The 23089-nt window shown below is 55.9% G+C and overlaps 1 protein-coding gene across 4 annotated transcripts; it reads left to right on the top strand.

The window, feature by feature from the left end:
* Nucleotides 1-3736: 3736 nt before the first annotated feature.
* On the top strand, nt 3737-22798 carry RUFY4 (RUN and FYVE domain containing 4). Of its 4 annotated transcripts, none has more exons than XM_070489762.1 (14): nt 3743-4082; nt 4301-4591; nt 4763-4835; nt 5976-6104; nt 6220-6326; nt 7525-7650; nt 7981-8087; nt 8382-8525; nt 9008-9077; nt 10203-10847; nt 11513-11619; nt 16689-16835; nt 21028-21138; nt 21788-22792. In XM_070489762.1, the coding sequence occupies exons 4-14, from the start codon at nt 6053-6055 to the stop codon at nt 21888-21890; spliced, it is 1719 nt and encodes a 572-aa protein (XP_070345863.1). In that variant the 5' UTR covers nt 3743-4082; nt 4301-4591; nt 4763-4835; nt 5976-6052; the 3' UTR covers nt 21891-22792. The 4 variants fall into 4 exon arrangements, with proteins under 4 accessions (XP_044607124.2, XP_070345863.1, XP_044607121.2 ...); XM_044751186.2 differs by having other exon boundaries at nt 3744-4082; nt 5952-6104; XM_070489761.1 differs by having other exon boundaries at nt 3744-4082; nt 4725-4835; nt 5952-6104.
* Nucleotides 22799-23089: the final 291 nt, after the last annotated feature.

Raw genomic sequence — 23089 nt, 5'->3', positions numbered from 1 at the left:
ACCACATGCGATATGTGAGTGTATCAGATCAACACGTGGTACGACTGAAACTTACAGTGTTATATGTCAATTCTATCTCCATAAAAACAAACTTCAAAAAATACTAAACTTACAATGAAATAAGTTCTATTAATTCTATTAAAAATGAAGGTAATACCTGAAAACTAAAAAAAGCATTTGTTGACCACATGAACGGCCCGGCCCACGTATCTCGCCGCAGCCTTTGGGGAAGGCGAAAGTTGCCTCTGGGAACAAAGCCCCCACTTGTCTGGGGTCGGGACACCTGGGGTGTGGTCCTAGCTCTGCCACTCGCTTGTTGTGTGGCCTTGGGCAAGTAATTTCCATTCTCTGGGCCTCAGTGTGCTCACTGGTGCAATGCAGAGGTTGGATGGATCAGGACCATGGGTGGGCTTGAGCAGGTATGTGATGTGTGTGTGTGTGAGTGTGTGCATGCAAGAGCATCCACAGCTTTCATCAGATTCTCACAGGGATCTGTGACCCCACAAGGTTCAGAAACACTCACCAAGATCCTTTTGGCGCTGGGGGTCTGTGACTATATACAACTAAAGAGAGAGAGGAAGTAATCCAACCCACAGTAGGGGGAGCTAGACCAGCCCCCAGAACTGCCATGGGAGGTGTAGGACCTCACACCAGGCATGCTGGGGAGGCTGCAGGACCCGGTTCCCTGGGGAGCGCCTGAACTCCACAGGGCTCTAGGCCATGGAGCCGAGGCCAGATGAACTGACCTCAGGGGCTGGATTTCAGCAAGGAAGCAGAAGCCGCCCAGGGCCTCCTCCCCTCTGCTCCCGCCACCATCCGACAGGCACCCACTTGTCCTGGGATACCGCAGAGAGCGAGGAGGCAAGGCTGGCACCTGGAGATGCCCGCCGGGCCCTTTGGCGCCCGGGTCAGAGGAGGTTTGGCGGGAATGCTCAGGACGGGGGCCAAGCCCCACCCTCCCTTCTCCCGAGGCTGGCAGGCTGACACATAGGACCAGAGGAGGGCTCAGAGCATAGGGCAAGCGTGGGGCCCTGAGGAGGCCACCTGAGGGCTGCAGGACTACACCTCCAGGCTCCAATAACCCAGGGCAGGGGCTCAGAGCTGGGGCGTCCTCCTCAAAACAGAGGAGCGGGCCACAAATTCGGGCCAGGGAGGAGAGTAGTGTGGGCAATGGGACCTGGGGGGACACACCAGGCCCCCAGAGACAGGAGGGCAATGTGGTCCGAGAGCAGAGCACAGCCTGCTTAGGGGACCTGAGTGGGGACAGCATGCACGGAGAGGACGGCAGTGTGGCCTGGGCGGAGAGGGCGGCCCAGAGCGGAGCGGAGAGGACGAGGCTGCAGCCTGGGCCCCAAGGAGAGAAGCGGGGCCTGTGGAACGGGGGGGAGGGGCATGGTCTGTGGCAGGATGGTGGCTTCTAGGTGGCAGGCCTGTCGGTGGGAGTGCCTTGGCCGGGAGCCCAGATGCCTGAGTAGCTTCTAAGCCCTGACTCCTGAGGGGGACTGAGCACCCCAGAGATGTTTATCCACCACAAGAACGTGGTAGAACGCCTCCTCTGGTGAGTGGCAGGCTGCCTGGCAGCACGGTCCTGGGTCACTCAAGTCTCCCGAGAGGGGCACTGTGAAGGAGGGGCCTGGCAAGGGCAGGGAGCGGCCAGCGCACCTCCCCCGAGGCAGCCAGAGCCAGGGGCACGGGGGGCTCGGGCAGGACAGAGTTCCACCCGAGATAAAGCAGGGATGACTCACGGCGAGAGCCCGCTCTCTCCAGAGGCCGCTCAGAAACCAGCTCATCCGAATGCAGACAGACACTCGTCCCCATTCGGGTCCCAGGGGCTGTCGCACACCCACGCACACACTCCCATCCCCCTTCCTTCATCACCCACCTCCAGTGCCCCTGGAGCCTTCCTCCATCTCAGCCCTGGCTGCCTGACCCTGTGCCCACCCACCCCCGGGGAGCCCCCTGGTACCCACCCCACAGCTGGCTACACAGGGAGTGGAGGAGTCAGGGAGATGGGGGAATGAAGGAGATCCACCAACAGAAAGAGTAAAGTCTAGAAGGGTCTGAGGTAGGAACAGATAAGGGAGGGGAGCTGTGAACTCATCTCCCCCTGAAGCCATCGAGGACAGAGGAGGGTTCAGAGGCTCCGAGGTCTGGCGGGAGGCCTAACAACCTCTGGAGGGGCCCTAGGCGAGGGGTGCTGCATGTCACCTTCACTCTCTGCCCCTTTGCCAAGACTGAGAAGCAGTAGTCTGGGGTGTCCCGCTGACACCCCCAGGCCTTGTCCTACCCCAGGACCCTAAGCGAGGCTCAGGCCTCCATCAGGGTCACACCTGGGCCACCAGCCACCAAGAGGGCTCAGGCCACAACTGTGCCCCACCAAGCCTGTCCCTCACCGTGGCCGGTCATTGTGGGGATGACAGGGTCAGAGCTTGGGAAGGACACAGAGTTCAGTGTCTAAGGGCAGCCCCACACCTGGCACTGGGGAAGGTAACCATGAGTATGCCATATCCGTGCCCCGGAGGGGCGTCCCGTCAAGTGGGGCAGAGGGATCCCCTCTGCACACACACACACACACACACAGCTACTTCACTGGCTGTCCCAGTGAAGAGGGCGGAGGAGGCTGGGATGTGGCTACAGGCTACAGCTTGAGTGGCCCAAACTCCCGGTGCACAGGTGGAGGGATGGACGAGACCAGCATAATCCAGACCCCACATAGCTAACAAACCTCAGGAGGATGCCGCCTTCACAGCCCCCACCAGGAAGGCAGGTGGGATGATGCAGGGGGCCTACGCTGGAGTTATCTAGTCCCTAGGGACCCCAGCTATCTCCTCCTCCCCCTTCTCCTCCTCCTCCTCGTCGCAGAAATCCAAGATCCACACCTATGTCAGGCCTGGTGGTTCCGGGACAGATGCCCCATCCAAAACCAGTACCTGCCTCGCCTCCCAGCCCCGGCCTAGCCTGGGCCAGAACAGAGAATGCAGGAGGAGGGTCCAGCTGCCCCCACCAGCCTCAGCTCAGCCCTCACTCTGGTGGGGCCCTCCCTGGCTCACACAGCCCCTCCCTCCCGGCTACAGAGCCTGGGTCAGTGACAACAGGCACAGCTGCCCATGGGACACACAGTCCACAGGGACACCAGCTCCCAGGACATTCAGTCTGGCAGTGCCTTCCCCCAGCTCTCCCAGCCCTAAAGCTCACCTGAGCTGTTGGCCTTCCAGAGGTCAGGTCCTCCCTCCCTCACCTTCCTCCCAAGGACACAAGAGACCCAGGTGAGACCTCAGCCTAACTCACCGCCCCTACACCAGGTCCTGGCCAGTCCATGCCCCTGAGGCCGCCTGCCTTTGCCGACCGGCCCTTTCCTGGCTGAGCTCCTTACCTGTCTCAGGTGAGCTGGACTGCCCGCCACCCGCTCCCGAGCTCGGGGCGCCCCCGCTCCCCCGCAGCACCCTACCTGAAGCAGCCGCTGCCTGCTCTCAGCGCGGACGGACTCCCCGGGCTCCCGGCACTCTGCCGGCGCCGGGGCCGGGGGGCTCCCCGGGGGCTGGGGGCCGCCGGGGGCCCCGGGCTGCAGCGCCTCGCAGCACACCAGGCTCACCGTGCAGCCCATCCGGCCGGGCGCCCGGGGCCCGGGGCGGGGCGGGGATGCAGGAGCCCCGGGAGCCGGCCCGCCCCCCGCGCTGGCGACCGCTCGGCCCAGGGCGCCTCTGACGTCGGGAGGGGTGGCGACACCCCCAGCCCGTCCCCGCCCGGAGCCTTCTCGGGCCCGGGGCTCCAGGAAGCCGGGGAGTGCGGGGCCGGACGAGGGGCGGCGACACGGGCGCCCGGACGCAGCCAGCGATGGAGGGAGACCCGAGGGCGCGGGGGCGCGCGGAGGGGCGGCGATCAGCCGAGTCTGGGAGGGCGAGAAGGCCGACAGCGCGTGGGAGAGGCAGGAAGCCGATAAGGAGAGAGAATGAGGGAAGGACGGGGAGACGGGGACACCGGGGACTGATGAGGGGACCAAGTCCTGGAGGCGGAGAGTTGCGCAGGAGGGCAGAGCCAGGCTTGGGGACCGCGTGTTCCAGTGTTTACACGCGGCTCCTGAGGTTTGTGAAACACTAGAACGCCCAGCTGCCTACTCCTCTGCTCCCTGCCCCCTGTACTAGCCCTGGGGGGGGGGGGTCCCAGCCCAGGCGAACAGGACCGGGCGGTGGAAAGACCCCAGCAGAGCAAAGCCACAGCCTACCTGGCAGCCCACCTGGGCAACCCACCTGGCCCATCCCTGGATACAGCATCACCAGTGGTTTCACTGTCTTCCTTTTAGGGGTGAGTACCAGGCCTTGGAGAATGGCAAGGCTGACCGGCACTCACGAGGACCCCTCATGAGCCCACGGTGGGGAGGAGGAGAGAGACACAAGGTGGGACCCTTGTCCTCCCCTCCTGGCCTGCACCACAGTCCAACCAAGTGACAGTAACGACTGGCCAAGTATCGGCCAGACAGCATCACAGTTTCTGTGTGCCACCTGGTGGCAATAAGGGAGAAAGACAAGAGCAAGCGACAGTAAGGAGAAGGGAAAGGAAATTCGCAGAGCAGCCTTTGCCGTTGCCCCACTGGGTGAGTCTGTACCCAGCTCTGCCTGAGGGGCCACCCCTATCTCCCCCATCCTGCCCCAGTGCCCTTGCCCTGCTCTGCCACTTCCTTCTGCAGCCTTCTACTCCTCCCCCTGTGAGCAGGATTTCCCTTCCAGGGTGATGGGCTGGGCCTGACTCACTTCCCGGCCTGCAGACTCTGGGAAGGACTGTCCCGGGCTCAGGCTGCAGGCCCCGCGCTCCATGCCCCACCATCCAGGCCTTCCCAGGTGAGTGGCACGGAGGTTCCTGGGGCTGGGGCTGGCTGGAGAAGGGAGTGATGCCAGGATGCTGGGCACGGGAACCCCGGATAGAGATGAGGGAGAGGAGGAGGTTCATCTAGGTGTCCCTGGGTTTCATAGACGATCTAGGCTGGAAGGGGCTAGAGAGACCCTCAGTCCAAGTCCTTGGTCTACAGATGGGGAAACTGAGGCCGAAGAAAGGCAAATGATGTGCCCAAGAGCACACAGTGAGTTGGTAGCAGGTCCGGGATGGAGAACCGGGTCCCTTGACTCCCAGCTCAGTGCTCCCTGAGCACCATCCCCACCCCCCCACCCCCATTTACCTTTCCTCCACTTGTCCCACTGCTTCTTCACTCTCACCGCTCCCAAATTCACAGCCTGGGAGGGAGGACGCCTGGGTTCCCCACCCCACACCCAGCCTTTACTCCAGGCTTTAAGCCCACCAGCCCTCAGGAGCCACTCTCTTCCTCTGCAAGCCCCAGGACCCATTGTGGGAGAAGAGACTGACTCCCCTGGGAGAAGACAGCAGAATTACAATGGGCGTCCTGCTCCCCACACACCCAGCCTTCTGGCCCCGTCCCAGCTCTGGGCCTCGCCTTCCTTCTGCCTCCCTGTCCTCAAAGAACACACATTTTCCACTCGGCGGGGCCCAGGAGAGGATGACTGTGTGTCTCAAGGCGGGTGACTGCTCTGACAAGACTCCCCGCGGGACAGAGGGATGACGTTCCGTCAGCCCAGCGTCCACGTGGCAGGTGCACCAACCGAGCCGCGCCCATCAAGTCAGGGCCAAGAACATGAGCCCTGTGGGCACCCAGACCTGAATTCAAATTCTAGTTTCACCACTTACAGCTTTGTGACATTGGATGAAAGTCTTACCCTCTCTGACTCGTATAAAATGGAGTTGACAGCCTCCTAGGGTTATTGTGGAGACTGAATGGGACAAGGATGTCAGGCACATGGCACAGTGCCTGGCACTCAGGAGCTGCTCCCTAAGCGGGGGCCACACCCTCGTCTTCCCACACTGGCCTACCAGAAAGAGCTGGGGGTCCCATGCTACCAGTGGACTTGCTGTGTGACCCTGGAGATGCCACGTTCCTTCTCTAGGCTCTGCTCCTTCCTTTGCATAAGGAGAGAATCGAGGCTGAACGTGGAGGCTCCTGCCTTGGCCGACCTCCCAGAGCCACAAGGAATCCCATCCTTTTCGAATGCTCATGGCAGAAGAAGGGGCTGTCCTCAAGGTCACCAGGGACCTGAAAGGTGAGTATGTGCTGACAGATTTGCTGGGACTGAACTGGGGGAACAGCAAGGGGTCCTGGGGCGTCTCCCTCAGCCCTTGCCACCTGATGTCTGATGTCCACCATCCTCCCCACAGCCGCCGTTTCTGCCATCCTCCAGGGCCACGGGGCTGGGCAGCAGCCGGTCACAGATGCCAGCGCTGAGCTGCACAGACTCTGTGGCTGCCTGGAGCACCTGCTGCAGGTGGGGCCCGCCCCGCCCCTCCCCTCCCCTCCATCTCCCCTCTCCTTCCTACTCTCCCCCTCTCCACCCCAACCAAGAGGGCACTCCCAGATCCTGAGGGAAGAGCCGCTGCTCCCCATTGTCCCCACACGCTCTCTCGGCTCCCTCAGTGTCAAGTCCTTCTGACAGCTAACCTCACTCTGGGAGGCTGTCCCTGTAGCCTGGAATAAGAGGTGGGGCTGGGGCGGCCACCCTGCTCTAAAGACTGAAGTTCAGAGGTGCGGATGTCCTGGGGCCGGCCCTCCTTGCTGCTGGCTAGAGCCCCAGTTGTCACTCTCACCAGCTTTTACTGATCGCTGACCACACCGCCCTTATGTAATCCTCATTCAGACCCCTGCGGTGTTTGATGACCTGCCCAACCCCAGGGACACACACACATCCTTCCTACTTCTCTGTGTGTGTAGTGTGAGTGTGCGTGTGTGCATGAGTTTTGTGTGTGTGAGGTGTGCAGGTGGGAGTCTCCAGCCAGTCTGCCCCTCATCTGCTGCACTCCGGTCACACTGGCCTCCTGGATCCTCCTAAAGCACATCAAGAATGTGCCTGCCTCAGGGCCTTTGCATGTGCTCTTCCCTCTGCCTGGAATGCTCTTCCTCTAGGAAATCAGATGGCACACTTTCTCATTTCCTTCACATCTGGACTGGAAAAGTACCTCCTCAGTGAGGCTTTCTCCAACCACCCTAAACTAAAATTTTAACACATAAAAATACACACCTCACACACACCCACATACACACATGTGTGCACACACCACCCACTTTTTTTCTCCTTTCCCTGCTTTATTTTCTCCTTAGCAGTCAGCCCCACCTAACCTACTATATGTTTTACTTATTCAGTTTCGTGGTTGTCTGTCTCCCCCACCAAGATGGAAGCCCATGAGGTCAGTTTGCTCATGGCCGTATCTCCAGGGCTTAGAACAGGGCCTGGCACATAAGTATATCTGGAATGCATGAATGAATGAATGAGAACACCGAAGGCTCAGAGAGGTCAAGCAGCTTTCTCCTGGCCACACAGCCAGTAAGAGCAGAGCCGGGACCTGGAGCTGAGTCTGTCTGCGCGAGCCCTTTCCCCTGGACCGTGTTCCCGATCAGCATGCTGGAATGCAAGGGTGGTTCTGGGAGGAAGTGTTTCTACCCTTTCCTTTCCCACGTCTTGCTGCTAGTTTGACCAGAAAGAGCAGAGGAGCTTCCTGAGGCCTCGGAAGGGCTACTGGGACTTTCTCTGCACGGCCCTGTCGCAACAGCGTGGGGACACGGAGCCAGCCAGCTTTGTCCACTCCCAGGACAAGGTACCCAGGGCCAGGTGGCAGGGAGGCTGGCCTGTGTGTTGGGGCCTTGACCCCAGGCTTTGACGAGGTGGCTCTGGGGCCAGGACACAGGCCTGCCTGAGGCCTCTTCTCCCCTATCCTGGCTCCACTGACATGGACCCCCTCACCTGGTCTTGTGGCTCATTAGCCCCCACCCTCAGCACCCCTCCAGCCACCCCCTGCCTCCCCCTGCCTCAAGTCCCATGACACCTTCCTCATCAACCACTCGTTCCTATCTTCTCTCTCTCTCTGTGCTGGCCGAGCCCCCTCTGTCCTGACGCCACCCCCATCACGCCCCCCTGCACTCTGCAGTTGAAGACCCCACTGGGAAAAGGCCGGGCCTTCATCCGCTTCTGCCTGGCCCACGGACAGCTGGCCGAGACCCTGCAGCTGTGCCTCCTGAACCCGGAGCTCACCAGGTAGGGTTGCGGGGCCGCGTTCCTGCTCATCCTGTGAACACCCCCGAAAGATGGTTAATATCAAAGATGACCACAGTGAGAGTCCTGAAGGGGAAGTCCTGGAAGAAAGGGCAGAAGGGACATTAGAACCCGGGAGTCCTGGCAGCATCATGGTGCTCGGCCTCTGCTCCCCTAAGGCCACAGCCTGCCAGGGACCCGTCCGTCACAGTGTGCATTGCTGGTGGGTTCTCAGAGGTCGGGGGTGGCAATAGCACCAGCACCCAAGGCTGAGGGTGCTGGTCCCTGTTAACACAGGGAGTGGTATGGCCCCCGGAGCCCTCTGGTGTGCCCTGAACTGCGGGAGGACATTCTGGACTCTCTCTACGCTCTCAATGGGGTAGCCTTTGACTTGGACCTGCAGCGGCCAGACCTGGATGGGGCCTGGCCCATGTTCTCAGAGTGAGTGGCTGCAGCGTGGAGGGAGCCTCTTTTCAATGCCTGCTGCCATTACCACCCAAACTCTCAGCCTCCAGCCTCATCCATTTCTCCCTCCCTTCTTGCTCCCTGAATGGCTGATTCTCCACCTCCCTAGCCTTCTCTTTTCCCAGAATCATCTCGTGATGTCCCATGATGCTGCGTAGAATACACACTCACTAGAGAGTTGTTGGATGGTTGGAGTGGAGGATTAGAAGGATGGATGGAGGCTGGGATGTAGGGATGGATGGAGGGATGGATGGATGCAGGGATGGAGGCATGGAGGGATGAAGGGTGGGATGGATGGATGGATGAAGAAGGGAATGCATGCATGAAAGTGGCAGAGGGGGAAGGTGGGAAGGATGGTGGGATGAATGGATGGTTGGAAAAACAGGATATCCTGCCCCTGAGGACCAAGACCACCACTGGAGAGAGGCCCAGGGTCCCCTTGCCCCTTTCACTTTCAGGTCCTGCTGCTCCAATTCCAGCCGGGCCCAGGGACGAAGACCCAGAAAGACCAGAGATTCCCCCAAGGAGGTGCCTCTTCCTGACCTGCACTCTGAGTTGCCTCTTCTCCATCTCTGTTGGGACCCCAGGTTGAGCAGGAACTGAGCCCTGACCCAACGTGTGGACCTGGGGACCGGGGAGCCACAGAAGTGAAGGCTCATATTCCTCAGGTGGTGGGGACACTGGGGGGAGGAAGGACCACAGGTGCCATCTGCAGGAGCCAGTGGGGCCCGGGGGAGGAGGACGTGCTGGGGAGGGTGACCAGAAGCTGGTAGGAAATAGACCGGAGAAACAAGCTCTGCTGGACAGTTTGCAAGCATCTCAGTCCAGTTCACGGAGCGACTGAAGACCCGGATCACCTGGTTCAAGTCCCAGCTCCACCCCTTACTGACCAGTGTCCTTGGTCAAGTTACTCATCCTGCCTGGCAAGGTAGTTGTGAGGACGTGTGAGACTGCCCACAGGTAGCACAGAGCTCCCGGCTACATGCTCAGAAGTGGGAGCTTGTGGCGGTCAGCAGGCCACAAGCCCGCTCCACACTGCCAGCTCCCAGGCACCAGGTACAGAAACTATGAGGACTCAGTCTCTGAGCTGAAGGAGTGCCAGGTCTGTTCGGGCAGATAGACCCTAAAGGAAGACATTGCAAGGTAGTGTGTTAAGTATAGTGATGCAGACATGGACAGAGGGACGTGGGAGCCCAGAGAAGGCTGCTCGAGAGAGGGGACTCTTAGCTGGCTGTCGGTCCATTTAAGCTTTCAACCCAATCCTACGAGGCAGCTATTATAATTCTCATTTTGCAGACGAGAAAACTGAAATGCGGTGAAGTCAAGTTCAGGGGGAAGGATCAGAGGAGAGGCGTGGGAGGAACTTAGGGGAAGCCAGGTTGATGGAGAAGGCAGAGAAGGAGGGAGGAAAGGGCATCGAGAGACTCTGCTGCTCCCTGACCAGATCAAAGCTGGGGCCTCAGGTCCCCTGGGGGGTGGCTAGCATTCAGATTCCTGGGCCCCACCCCAGATCTGCTGAATCAACATTTCCAGTGGGAGGGCCCGGGAATCCACATACTGATCAAGCCCATTGGATTTGGGCTGTGGCCTCTCCCCTGCACCAGGTCGGTGAAGCAGTGCTGAGAGGAAAATGGGTTTGGGGCTTCTTTGCAGATAGCCACATGTGAAGGCCCCACAGGAGTTCAGCCAGAGGAGCCACACGCCAGCCAAGCCAGCTGTGTGCGAGATGCACCCAGGGGAGACCCGTTGGCTAGACTCTCCAGGTCACAGCAACACAAACATTGTACCCCCTTTTTGGAAAAGAAGAGAGAAGAACCCGGGAGCCTTGGGCCCCCCCAAAGCATGCGGGAACCAGAGGTGGAGGAGCTTCTGCAAGACCAGGACAAGAGAGCCCCAAGGATGAGGATCTGCCTGGAGAACTCAACCGCCAGCATCCAGGGACAGGGGGAGGGGGTCCAGGGGGCTCTGAAGGAAGTGACCGGGGCAGAGAATGAGGGCAGAGGGGTTCTGCTGGGTGCAGAGGGTCAGAGAACAATAGAGGGGACTCCTGAAGGGGGAGCAGCGTGGGGTCATGTCCAGAGGCTGCTGGGCTCCAGCCCCAGAGGGACGATAGAGGACGCAATGTCTGCGAGCGGGCAGGAGGGGGAAGTGGCTAGCATTTTGGGGAAGCCCCAGGTCTTTCAGAGCCTGGAAGCAAAGGAAGGCTCCACCGCAGAGAAGCCACAAGAGCAAATAGGCGTGACCAGTGTGACCAGGAGGGAGGAACAAGCAGAGGCAGCCTTGCAGGACGTGGTCGAGGTGAGAGCAGCTGAGTTCTGGGCCTGCCTGTTCTCCCATCTCTAGCCTGGACCACAGATTAGGCCATTCCGGCCAGAGATCAACCTTTACTGGTCCACACAAGACTATTATTATTTGAGGAGGCCTTTTGAAAGTCATGCGTTCTTCAGTTCACCACAGTCCCCACCTCTCCCTATTGCTTCACAGCAGGCCCACTTTATTCATCATTTCTACCTGCCTGGCCCCTGTAGGCATTTGAGTTTGAGATCCCTTCCCGACAGTTCTTCGGGGCAGTTGCTGGTTCTCAAGTTCCATAGCCCTCGATATTGGCAGGTCTCTGCCCAATATCTAAGTTCCGGTGTTGCAGGCAGATCTCACCCAGTTGCTGTTGGTGCAGATGCTTCTCCTGGAGGTTGCCTGAGAGTGTTTGCAAGCCTTCCTCCAGCCCCCTCCTTAGCCAGAGGCTTCCAGGTCCTTGAGATTTTTCACTGCAGGAGGAAATGGTGGCTCCAGGCTCACCTGGGGCAGAGCCAAGCATCGCAGCTCCCAGCACTGTCCCCATCTTGCCCTCCGCCAAGGGCTGTCTGGCATGGCCTGGGGTCTCGTGGGGATGTTTGCCAGGTCACTCCCCAGGCTGGGGTCTCTGCCCTCCTCCTTCAGCTTCCTTTCCCCTCTCCCTCCCCCAGAGCCTCAGACGTGGGCTCCAGAAGACCAAAGAGGAGGCCCGGCACCAGGAGCAGCTGCTAAAGGAGCAGGAGGGCGAGCTGGAGGCACTGCTGGAGAAGCTCGGCAGGTAACCTTGGCAACCACCAGCACAACCGAGCGTGAGAGCCAGGAGGCCTGAGGGACAGGAAGAGCTCCCTGGCTCCTGCTCACATGCACAGCGCCAGCCAGCATCTTCTGAGCACCCCCCGCGCACAGGCCCTGGGCCAGGCGGGCGCAGCTTTGGGATGCCGAGGCATGCGGGGCATTGTTCCTGTTTTCCAGGGACTGCCACCCTCCCCTCCCCTCCTCCCCCTTGCCAGCCCCCTCCCTCACTGGCCCACTGAGTAGCCCCAGGAGAGATCTACGCCTCCGGTCCCTCCCTTCCCTCCACACTCATTCTTGCCCCTTTCTGCTGCCTCCTCTGGGATCTCCTCTCCCTGTCAATCTGCTCCACCTCCCTGCCCATGGCACCCTCGCCCCGCCCTCCCTCTCAGGCTCCCTCTTCTACTGTCTGTCTCTGGTTCTCCTGTTCCGCTTGCATAGTCTGTCTTTCACCCTCTTGATAATCACAATAACTGTCATCACCGAGCATCCACCCTGTCCCTGGCACTGTTCTGGGGCTTCCTCATAACAGCCGCCTAAGATAGGCTCTGTGAGGACCCCCACTTCACAGATGAGGGGTCTAAGTCTCAAAGACACTACACAACTCACTGACATCAGCCAGGTAGCAGGGAGCTGAGGCCCGACCCCAGCCGCTGACCTGGAACCGGGGGGCTTAAACGCCACCCTCCGCCAACACCCCGAGTGCCTACATTTCGGTCTCTGTCTCTCCTCCCAGCATCTCTCACCGCCGGCCTCTTCATCTTCCCCTCGTCACACTCACCTCTAGGGTCCGGAGCACGCTGTCCTCGTCTCTACCTTTCTCCTTCAGTCTCCTGTGTCTGGGTTTCTCTTTCATAATTTATTTTTTTAAATATCTCTGCTGTGCAAAGGTCTTCCTTGGCCTGACTGAGTCTCTCTGTGCCTCTCTGCCTGGCTCTCTGCGTGTGTCGGTCTTCCGCCTGCCTCTCCCTCTCCCACATGGCTGACCCCTGCCCCAGGGCCGGAGGTGCTAGCTCGACCCCAGCAGAGCCTGAGTGTCTGTGATTCAGACCAAATCACGGGCCAGGCCGTCTCCTGACTGCTCCACAGGCAGAGAGAGGCCCAGGGCCCAAGGCCCTCAGGGACCCCTCCCACTAGACCCTCAGCTCAGCCCACGGTTTGGTCGGCAAAGACTCCCATGATTCAGGCCCTAAGTGAGCAGGGGCCTTCCCTGGGGAGCAAGGCAGGCTGGAGGGAGCACTGGAGGCTCCTGGGAGACCGCCGGCCCCAGGACGCTCCCTGCACCTCAGGGAGCTCCTGTTTCCTGGACCTCTGTCCTGCCACCTGTTGTCCTGTCCATCCTTCAGTCATTCCACCAGCGCTCGGTGGGCCCACTCTGGGCCAGGCCTGTTCTATGTACTGAAAACACTCTCATGGACGACAGACCAAACTCCTGCCCTGGTGGAGCTTAGTGGGGGGAGCAGTCGATAAATATGATAAACAAGTAAAATACACAGAGTGTCAGACTGTGAGAAGTTCTAAGGAGGGAAAATAAAGCAGGGAAGTGTCAGGAAGTGAATTCAATAAGCTGGCCCAGCCACGGAAGGCTCCCTGAAAAGACGATGTTTGAGTAAAAGCTGTTTGGATATGCGGTAGAAGAATGTTCTAGGCAGAGGGAACAGCGGGAGCAAAGGCCCTGAGGTGGGAATGGGCGTGGCAGATTCTGGGAACATCAGAGAGGCTGTTATGGCCCTGGGGGATGAAGGAGGGAAAGGTCGGTTGGGTAAGGGGAGACCCTAGTAGGGCATCACGTCAGAAGGACCTTGGCTTTGACTGGGAGATGGGAACCACTGAGAGTTCTGAGCAGAGGAGGGAGAGGACAAGACTGTTTGTTTTAATGTTAAAATATGTTTAGGGCCGGCCCGTGGCCTAGTGGTTCAGTTCAGTGTATTTCGCTTCAGTGGCCCAGGTTCAGTTCCCGGGTGCAGACCTACCTTGCTCTGTTAGCAGCCGTGCTGTGCTGGCGGCCCACATACTAAAAAATGGAGGAAGATTGGCATAGATGTTAGCTCAGGGTGAATCTTCCTCAGCAAAAATTAATGTAAATATCTATGTTTATTTGGTATTTTTTTTATAGCAATTTAGTGGGTTTTCGCACAGTCACAAAGTTGTACATCCATCACCAGATCTCTTAGTATTGGTATCTCACTTTCCTGAGCCACTGTACCTGCCATGATCTCAGGGCCTCTGGCGTGGCCAGTGCAGGTGCTAACGTGACCACTGTGGTTAGTGTGTCTTTGTGGAGGGAGGGAACATTATCAAGCACCTACTGTATACCAATGGCTGTTTTAGGCGCCTATGGCTCCTGATGGAGCTTATGGTGTGTTTGGGGCTGTAGCCAAAACAAGCAGTAGACCCATAAGCTTAGTGTGTGACAGCATGATGCCACCTTGGGTGCTAGCTCTGAGCTCATTTGAGGCAGGCCAGGGGCTCAGAAGGATCCATCCCTCTTTCCCACCTGCCACCCACGCAGCCCTGATGCACAAACCACCGGCGACCAGGGCCCTGCGTGGACACAAGTGTGGGGAGAAAAAAGAGATTAGAGCTGGACAGGCCTGCGTCCAGGTTTCTGCTCCCCACCGCCCTCCCCCCCCCCCGCCCGGTTTATCAAGCTGTGTGACCCTGGGCAAGTGTTACTCCCTCTCTGAAGCTGTCTTCTCTTTCCTGTAAAATGATGATTGTATTACCTGTCCCATAAATTCATAAAAAGTAAGTGAAACAAAGCTATAAAGCCCTAAGCTCGGGGCCCGTCACATAGTGGGTTCTCAGGAGACTTTAAAGCCTTCCATGCCCCCGCCTGCACTAGGAATGTCCGTCACCCCCTGCTTAAAACACTGCAATGGCTTCCCATTGCACTGAGATGAAAGATCCACTCCTCCTGGGGCCACAGAGGGACAGATCAGGTCCTGCTCACCTCCCATGTCACCTCCTGCCCCCTCACCCCCTGCCATGCCTGCTGTTCCAGCTCCACTAGCCTTCTTTCAGTTTCTCAGAGCAGCCAAGTTCTTTCCAACTTGCAGACCTTTGCATGTGCCCTTCCCTGGCTCTACACAGCTCACTTCTCATCGTTTAGATCTGCTCTCATGTCGCCTGGTCTAAGAAAACTTCCCTCAGTGCCCTCTCGAATCTGTCTCAGCCCCTCCTTCCTCTCTCACGCTAAGCTTAATGATTCTGTGGGTCTATTGCTTGTTTTGGCCACCGCCCCAAACACGCTATAAGCTCCACCAGGAGCCACAGGTGCCTAAACAGCCATTGGCATACAGTAGGTGCTTGATAAATATTCCCTCCCATCACAAAGACACACTAACCACAGTGGTCATGTTAGCAACTGCATTGGCCACACCAGAGACCCTGAGATCATGGTCAGATAAAGTGGCTCAGGAAAGTAAGATACTGATACTAAGAGATGAGGAGACCGAAGGCCAGAATGTTCACAGAGTCAGAACACAGCCCTGGCCAACGCCTGAGCACGAGAGCGCTCATTCTTAAGGCTGCAGGGCCTGGCCGTGGGGGACGGCAGCTGACTGTTGTCGGTTTGAGTCCACGGCCCGCCTCCTTTTCTTCCCTGCAGCGTTTTAAAAACTAATAATTCAGTTCATTGTCAAGCCTCTCACAAGCTTCTTCTTCCCCCAAACACACTCATGCCCAGGGCCGTGAGTGCACACACACGCCCCCACACGCCCGTCTGGATGTCATGAGACGCGCCCGCCCTGGTGGCAGCCTCCCATCAGAGTGATGGAACAAGAGGCTGGGGTCTTCTTGTTTCCCACCGGTGGACTTCTTGGAACCTTCTAGGAAGCCACAAAAGACAAAAAAAGAGGGAAACATCGAACTGAGGAGGTTCCAAGCCCAAACTCAAACAGAAATTTAAGAAAGCCATATGTTTGGGCCAGCCCCATGGCCAAGTGGTTAAGATCGCTAGCTCCACTTCGGCGGCCCAGGGTTTCACCGGTTCGGATCCCGGGTGCGGACATGGCACCACTCGTCAGGCCATGCTGGGGCGGCATCCCACATGCCACAACAAGAAAGAGCCACAACTAATATATACAACTATGCACTGGGAGGATTAGGGGAGAAAAAGCAGAAAAAAAAAAAAAAGGAAGACTGGCAGCAGTTGTTAGCTCAGGTGCCAATCTAAAAAAAAAAAAGAAAGCCATACGTTAATACTACTTTTTTAAAATCCCCCCAAATCCTGCCCCACTCACCCGTCTCCCCACACACCGCATTGTTTTCTGCTGGGAGCAGCCTGGTCTGCCCTGGCCTCGCTCTGCCGTCTATGCCCTGGCGCCTCTGGGCCCTGAACTTCTGTGGTGGGCAAGTCTGGTATCCACTTCCCCATTCGCTTCACTTTGTTTCCATTTGTTTGTTGAAATTCGTTTCAATTTGTCTGTCGAAACAAATTGCGTTCAACTGGGCACCGCCATCCAGCCTGGTTCCCAGACGCACCCCCGCCTCCCAGGAACCACCATGACTGTGAACATGCTCTCCAGGACAATTCTGTTTAAAATGGAAAGGTTAAAAGAAAAAAAGCAACACAAAAAAGGGAGACATTGGCTCGTCCCCTCTGAGGGCACAGCAAGGCCAGGCCCCGCTTTCGTTTCTCTGAACAGTTGGTAAGAAGGCAGCCTGTGGGTGTTGGGACACACAATGCTCAGTCTGCGTGTGTGTGTGTGTGTGTGTGTGCTGTGTTGTGTTGTGAAAGTGTGGGTGCAGTGTGTTTAAATGTTTGCGGTGTGTGTTGTGGTGTGTGTATGATGTGCATGGTGTGTGTGTGTGTGTTGTGTGTGGTGTGTGATATGTGTGGTATGGGGTGTGGAGTATGCGTGGGGTGTGTGTGTATATGTGAGTGTGGTGTGTTGTATGGTGTATACGGTGTGTATGGGTGTGTGTGTGTGTGTGGTCTTCAGCTGCAGGGGGTACCATCAGCGTCCGGCAGGGATTCGGAGTCGGGCCGCCCAGCCCCGCTCAGTCACAGTGCTGAGCTGTTCCGCTGAGAACCTCGTCTCCCTGTCCCAGGTGTCAGGAGGAGAGAGCCCGGCTGCGGGCCGAGCTGGAGCAGAAGCAGCAGGAGGCCGACAGGAGGGACGCCGTGCATGAGGAGGAGCTCGGTGGGCAGCGGGACCTGGTCCGTGCCCTGAAGAGGAGGGTGCTGGAACTGACTCAGTAAGGACGGCGGGAGTGCAGGGGACACGGTGGGACAGGACGCAGACACAGGAGTGATAGTTGTTCCCTGAGAACAACCATCAAGGAGGGGTCTGGACCTTTTACATATTCTAATTCATCTCCTTCGTTTAGCCACCCCTGCTATTGTCTCCATTTCACACATGAGGAAACTGAGGGTCAGAGAGGCTGACTTGGCTGCAAAGAACACCCAGCATATAAACTGCATAGAGTCCTCTGACTCAGGCATGCCCCGACCCCAACCCACCCCTCCTTACACACACACCTACTGAGGCTAAGAGACGGGGAAGGAGCCTGCGGGTTGAGGAGGAATTGGGAGAAGAAGGGGGAGGTTAACCAGGAGGCGATCGTGTGCGCTACAGCCGACTTCCTCAGCCCACTGGCCTGGGGGCTGGCCCGGCTCGGCGGTCCTGGGTTCCAGGATTCCTTCCAAACCACTATGCTCACTGAGGGTTGGAGGAGACACATAAGGCCTGGCTCCTGGCCCTCAGCCTGGTGGGGAGGTAGTTCATACATATGTTATCCTTTCACCCAGTCTAGCAAGTTGGAGACCAGGTACCCAGCTTCCATTCAAACTGGGAGGTCGCTGGGCCATCATCTAAGCCTAAATCCTCCTGCACAAAACCCAGGTGATATTAAGGATGAGAAAAGGGAGAGACCAACCTGGAAAGAACAAGAAAAACAGAAGATGTGATGGAAGATGAAAAATACATACTCTTAAAATGTCAGGATTAGAGTTAGGATTAAAACTTAGCTCTGAGCATCCTGGCAGCAGGATCAAAAAGAGAAACACAGAAGGTCCCTAAATTTCACTGTCCATTCAAAGAAAGTACGCTAGTTCATCAAGAGAGACAAATGTTTTTCTTAGCACACTGAAGAGATCCATCACAGGATCCCAAACTACAAAACCTAACGTCCCTTGCAGAAGTGCCTTAAGCAAAAAGAGAAAAACAGAAGCCATGGAAGTTGACCGCTGCACCAAGATGGCAGAGCGACCACACAACATCTATTCTCCATCCTGAGAGCTTACTAAAATGTCTGTAAAAGAATAAAACTTAAAAGAAGGAAAAGTGGAAGGAGACAGCCCCAGATCAGAGATCTCGGCTGATTTCCAGAAGCCGAATAATGAATGGGAAAGTGGTTACTAGATTTAGCCTGAATTAGAACTTCAAGGCCCAGAGATGCCAGGACACAGATGGCAGAAGTGAGATGACGGGCAGAAATCAGGACAATTTCTGATAAAGGCACTAGACAGAGCAATGTACACCCCCTGCTCTCTGCCTGCCTCCCCACCTGCAGAACACCTGAGAGTGAGGGGCCTGCCTCTCAGGGAAATAATTAAAAGGTCCTTCTCTAAAGAAAATTAGATGCCCCAAATAACAGAGAGTCTGGTGTGGCAGGTAGCTCCCTGCCCAGTCCCCCCTAAGGGGAAGCCATGAGTCAACCACCCCCGTCCACTACTCCAGCAGCCTGTATCACCTCTTTCCTAAACATGATGTGGCAGTCAAGGATCCCCAGACATCTGAGAAGAATCTAGAACATAGAGGGGAAAGACAAAGATAAACAAGCAAACAAAGATCCATCTCCCATGAAATAAGATACTGTGAAAAGTGACCGTCAAAAAACAAGAAACGTTGTCGGAAATTAAAAAGATCGCTGACAAAATTTAAAATTCACTTAAGATTGGAAGAAAAAGATGAGGCAGCCTCTCAGAAAGTAGGATAAAAATCACAGAGAAATGGAAGACGCGAGAGAAATAATTAGAGACCTGAAGAACCAATCGAGAAGTCCCAATAATTTCTCCAACTGACAGGAACTCCAAAAAAGGAGACGATAAAATGGAGGAAATTGTCAGATGAAAATAGGAGAAACTTTCCCAGCTCTGATGGTCTGATGGACACAGATCTGCAGATTTAAAGATTTCACTGAGTGACCAGCACAATAAGTGAAAGAGAGGAAAAATTCACATCTAGATACATCATTGTGAAATTTCAGTAAAACAAAGACAAGGAGAATATCCTAAAAGGTGGGTCACTTACAGAAGAAGTAGAACCCAACAAATGTTATGAATCAATGGTGTAATACTTTCAAGTTCTGAGAAAAGTTGCCTTTGCCCTAGAATTCTATATCCAGCCAAGTGATGAAGCAAGTGGGAAAAGTGATGGAGGAAGGACGTATTTCAGACTGGTAGGGTACAGAAAACTAACCTCCCACATAGCCTTTCTTAGGAAGTTAATTAAGGATGTGCTTAAGAAAAACAAGGAAGTAAGCCAAAAAAGGAGAAGAGGTGAAATTCAGGAAACAGTAGGTCTAGCCCAGGAGAGAAGAAAAGGGAATTTCTAAGATGCCCAGTGGGCAGCAAGCCCAGGAAGCAGTCGTCCAGGCTGTAGCAGGAGCATTGAGGGCCCAGGAAGAAGGTCTCTGGGGAGAAACAGAATCAGCAGGATACTTGATATGATGAAGAATTGGGGTGGGGGGGCGGGAGGCAGAACAATTAGGCTATGTTAAAGGCAAGTCATGCAAGGAGCAAAGAAAGGCAACTACAAAGTCCTAGAAAAATAAAAAATTTCCAAGAAAGGTAATCTTACGGAATACATCTTAGCTCTGCTTGAAGCAATATACTTATAGATTGTCTAAAAATGTAAGTATTATTCATTGGTTTTTTTTTTCAGGGTTAGAATCAACCCAAAGGCAAAGCACAGAAAACAGTTAATGTTATAGGACAAAAGTAAATGTTACCAACTAAACAATATTGAGTTTAGAAAAGAACCCGATAGAACTTTCTGTGAAGATGGAGATGCTATATATGTGCCCTGTCCAATATGGTAGCCACTAGCCACATGCAGCGACTGACTGCTTCAAATGCAGCTGGCGCAACTGAGGAATTGAAGCTTTTTTTTTAACTTTAAGTTAACTATCAATTTAAAGAGCCACCTGTGGCTGGTGGCTGCCATATTGGATGTTGCAGGAATAGATGACAAGTCAGGAGGTGGGAGAGGGAGGAGGGCTGGGGAGAAGGGATGCTAGCATCGTATTACAGAATGGCATCATCAGGCACGATCTATAGTGATAGAAAGATTGAGAAAGAAATGTGTGAGTCAATTCTGTAAAGCTACAGGAGTAACCAAGAGAGGAAGCAAAATTAGGGCAATAACCACGGGGAGGGAGGGGGAGGACTTGGGGAGGATGGTAATAAACAAGCTAAGTCCTGTGACGTCAGCGTGAGGAGCTCTGCAGATGTGCTCTCTGGACAAATCAAGAAGGAGGGACATGAGCATACTGCTTAAATATGGAGCCAACATGAAGGAGGAAAAGCTGAAAGATGTAAGTCGTTTGCCGCTGAGAACGGCAGGAGCGGGAAGGTCTCCTGCCTTTTGATCTGAGTCCTTCCGTGCTGTCTGATTTTTAAATCACGTGCAGGCATCATTTTGATAAAAATGTGAAACAACTCACATCCCTAAACATCCTTAAAAAAACTGTGAAGATGGTTTTGCAGGAGCATCCACACATGTAACTGCAAAGCAGTTTGTACGAAGTGCCAAGTAAAAGATAACAGGCATTATATGCTATAGGAGTCTGGAGCAAGGAACCCCTGGGGGCTTCCACAATCGGGGAGCGCTCCTTGGAGGAGGTGGGATAGGAACAGATTCTTAGATCACTGGTCAAGGTTATGTTGGTCAAAGGGGACCTCAGTGTCACCATCCATCTTCCTAGAGAGACTGCAGACTCACCGATGTCTTACGTCTGTGTGTCTCTCACTGTCTCTTCATTTCTCTGTTATTCTCCATCGCTATGTCCCTTTCTCCGTCTCTCCATCTTTCTCTGTATTTGTCTCTCCCTCTGTCTGTGTCTCTGTCCCTGTCTGTCTCTGCATCTTCTTCCCTGTGTCTTTCTCTCTCCCTCTCCATTTATCTCTCTACATCTCTGTGTGTCTCTATCTCCCTCTCCAACTTCCTAACTTCCTTGCTCTCTGAGTGCCATCTCTCTCTGTTCCTCTTTGTCTCCCTCTCCATTTCTGTGTCTCTGTCTTTCTGCCCTGCTGTCTGTCTCTTTTTATCTCTGCGTGACGCCCTCTGTCACTCTCTCTGTCTCTCCATCTGTGCCATTTCCATCTCTCTATCTTCCTGTCTGTGTGTGGGGGTTACATCTCGCTCCACCTCCATCTGCCCATCAGAGAGAAAGACAACCTTTGGCAGAAGGTCCAGCATCTCTCTTCCCTGGCCCCTGGATGCTGTGTCAGCTGTAGCAAGATCTTTGGCCGGCTGTCTCGGCGGTACCCCTGCAGGTAAGGGGTAGGGCACAGAATCCTTCCTATGGGACAGCCCAGTTTCCACCAATCCACAGCCCCATGCCCACTCCAGGGGAGAGAGGGACACAGGAACTGGGTTTATGAAAGGCCACCTAAAGCTGGCCACTCATCCTCCCCAACACTTAGCAGAGACATGAACAAGAACAGGGGAAGGGGTCGAACGAGGAATGACTCCTGGAAGATGGGACTGGGTAACCCTTCCGAGAATAGACTCGTAAATGGGCTTCTCATCTGGGAAGAGATTTTCTGCACAGAGGAAGCTGCTTCCCTCAGCTTCCTCTGGGAGCAGGTGGAGGACGGGCAGCAGGGGAGAGGCAAGTGGGCCATGGGGAGGACCTGCCACGGAGTAAGAGGCATCTGGAGGGATGGGGCCTCAGGACCCCTGTTTAGGAAAGGGGTACCTTCCTGAACGACCCAGGGCTGTTCTGCTGGGAAAAGAGAAACAGACAGGCAGATGGGAAGATGCTCGAACCCCATGACGAACACACACGTTCCCCACTCTACTCACCTCTGCCCCCTAGGCCCCCGTGACGTGCACACGCGTGCCCCGCTCCGCCAGCCTCTGCTCCCCAGGCCCCCCTGACGTGCACACGCGTGTCCCACTCCGCCCGCCTCTGCTCCCCAGGCTCTGCGGAGGCCGCATCTGCCATGCCTGCTCTGTGGACTACAGGAAGAGGGGGCACCGCTGCCCACCGTGCTTCCAGAAAGGGGAAGCCCAGGCTGTCTGACCAGGACCCACCACCCCACACCGCCCACTCTGCTCCCTCCACTCGGCCCTCCCTGCTCTCTGATCTGAGCAGTCCTACCTTCTGGAAGCTGATGATGTAAGGCACGTGTGTGGATGGACCGTGGCGTGGAGATGGAAGGTGCAGGCTGGGGGTCCAAGCCCTGCATCTACCTCCAAAGAACGGGGCGACTCCGGCAAAGCCCTCGGCTGCCCCGGCTTTTCCTGTAAGGCGAGGGAGTTGGGCGCCATCCTCTCTAAAGTCCCTTCAGGCTGAGTCCTGGACCAAGAATAAGACCCAGGGGTCCCGATGTTTCTCCTCCATGTTCCCTCCTCACCCAGCCCGGCCCTCACGACCCTCAGGGGCCTCCTGCCGGGAGTCGGCTGGGGGGGGGGGGGTCTGCTTTTGTTGTGTTCCATTTTTAACAGCTTTCTAGAGGGACTGTCGCCATACAGTACACTTCACAGAAATTGTCCAATTTGACGAGTTTTGACTTTAACATACACGTATGAAACCATCACCATGTTCAAAATAATGAACACATCCGGCACCCCCCGACCTCTCCTGTGCCTTTTGTAGTCTCCCCCTCCCCTCCCCGTCCCCATCCCCAGGCAACCACCTCTCTGCTTGCCGTCGCTAGAGACTAGCTGGCATTTTCTAGAACTTTATGTAAGTGGGTCCATACAGTCTGCACTGGCCATTGTCTGCCTGCTTTCATTGCAGCATAATCATTCTGAGATTCGGCCATGTCGTTGTGTATGTCAAGTTGCTTTTTACTGTTGGGTACTGTTCCTCTGCATGGATAAACCACAAGTGGCTTACACACTCACCGTTGTTGGACATTTGTGGGGTGTTTCCAATTGGAGGCTCTCACGAATAAGTTTCCTACAATCATCTGGGTACAGACCTTTGTGTAGACATGTGCCTTTACTTCTCCAAGGTGAACACCTGGGAACGAAATGGCCCACAGTGTGTGGGAGTCCCAGCTGCTCCCCAGGGCGGCTCTTTGGTGGGCAGGGGAGAAGGCACAGACGTGGGGCTTGGCCCTCTCTCCTTCCCTTCCGACCACCATGTCCTGAGCGCCCGGAGGGAGGGCCTGAGACCCTAGGATTCTCTGTGCAGTGCTCCCTCAGCGAGACTTGAGTAAAGATAGTGGGAGAGGACCCGTGTAGCTCCATCGGACAAAATCGTACCTCCTGACT

This window comes from Equus asinus, chromosome 19, assembly GCF_041296235.1.
Source record: "Equus asinus isolate D_3611 breed Donkey chromosome 19, EquAss-T2T_v2, whole genome shotgun sequence".
NCBI classification, from domain to species: Eukaryota; Metazoa; Chordata; class Mammalia; order Perissodactyla; family Equidae; genus Equus; species Equus asinus.
This window is presented reverse-complemented; position numbering and strand designations above follow the sequence as displayed.

Bases quoted from the DNA above. Each gene is read 5' to 3' on its own strand.
- RUFY4 (XM_070489762.1), top strand. From the start codon at position 6,053: ATGCTCATGGCAGAAGAAGGGGCTGTCCTCAAGGTCACCAGGGACCTG. The intron at 6,105-6,219 runs GTGAGTATGTGC...TCCTCCCCACAG, and splicing joins GGTCACCAGGGACCTGAAAG to CCGCCGTTTCTGCCATCCTC. The intron at 8,526-9,007 runs GTGAGTGGCTGC...TTTCACTTTCAG, and splicing joins GCCTGGCCCATGTTCTCAGA to GTCCTGCTGCTCCAATTCCA.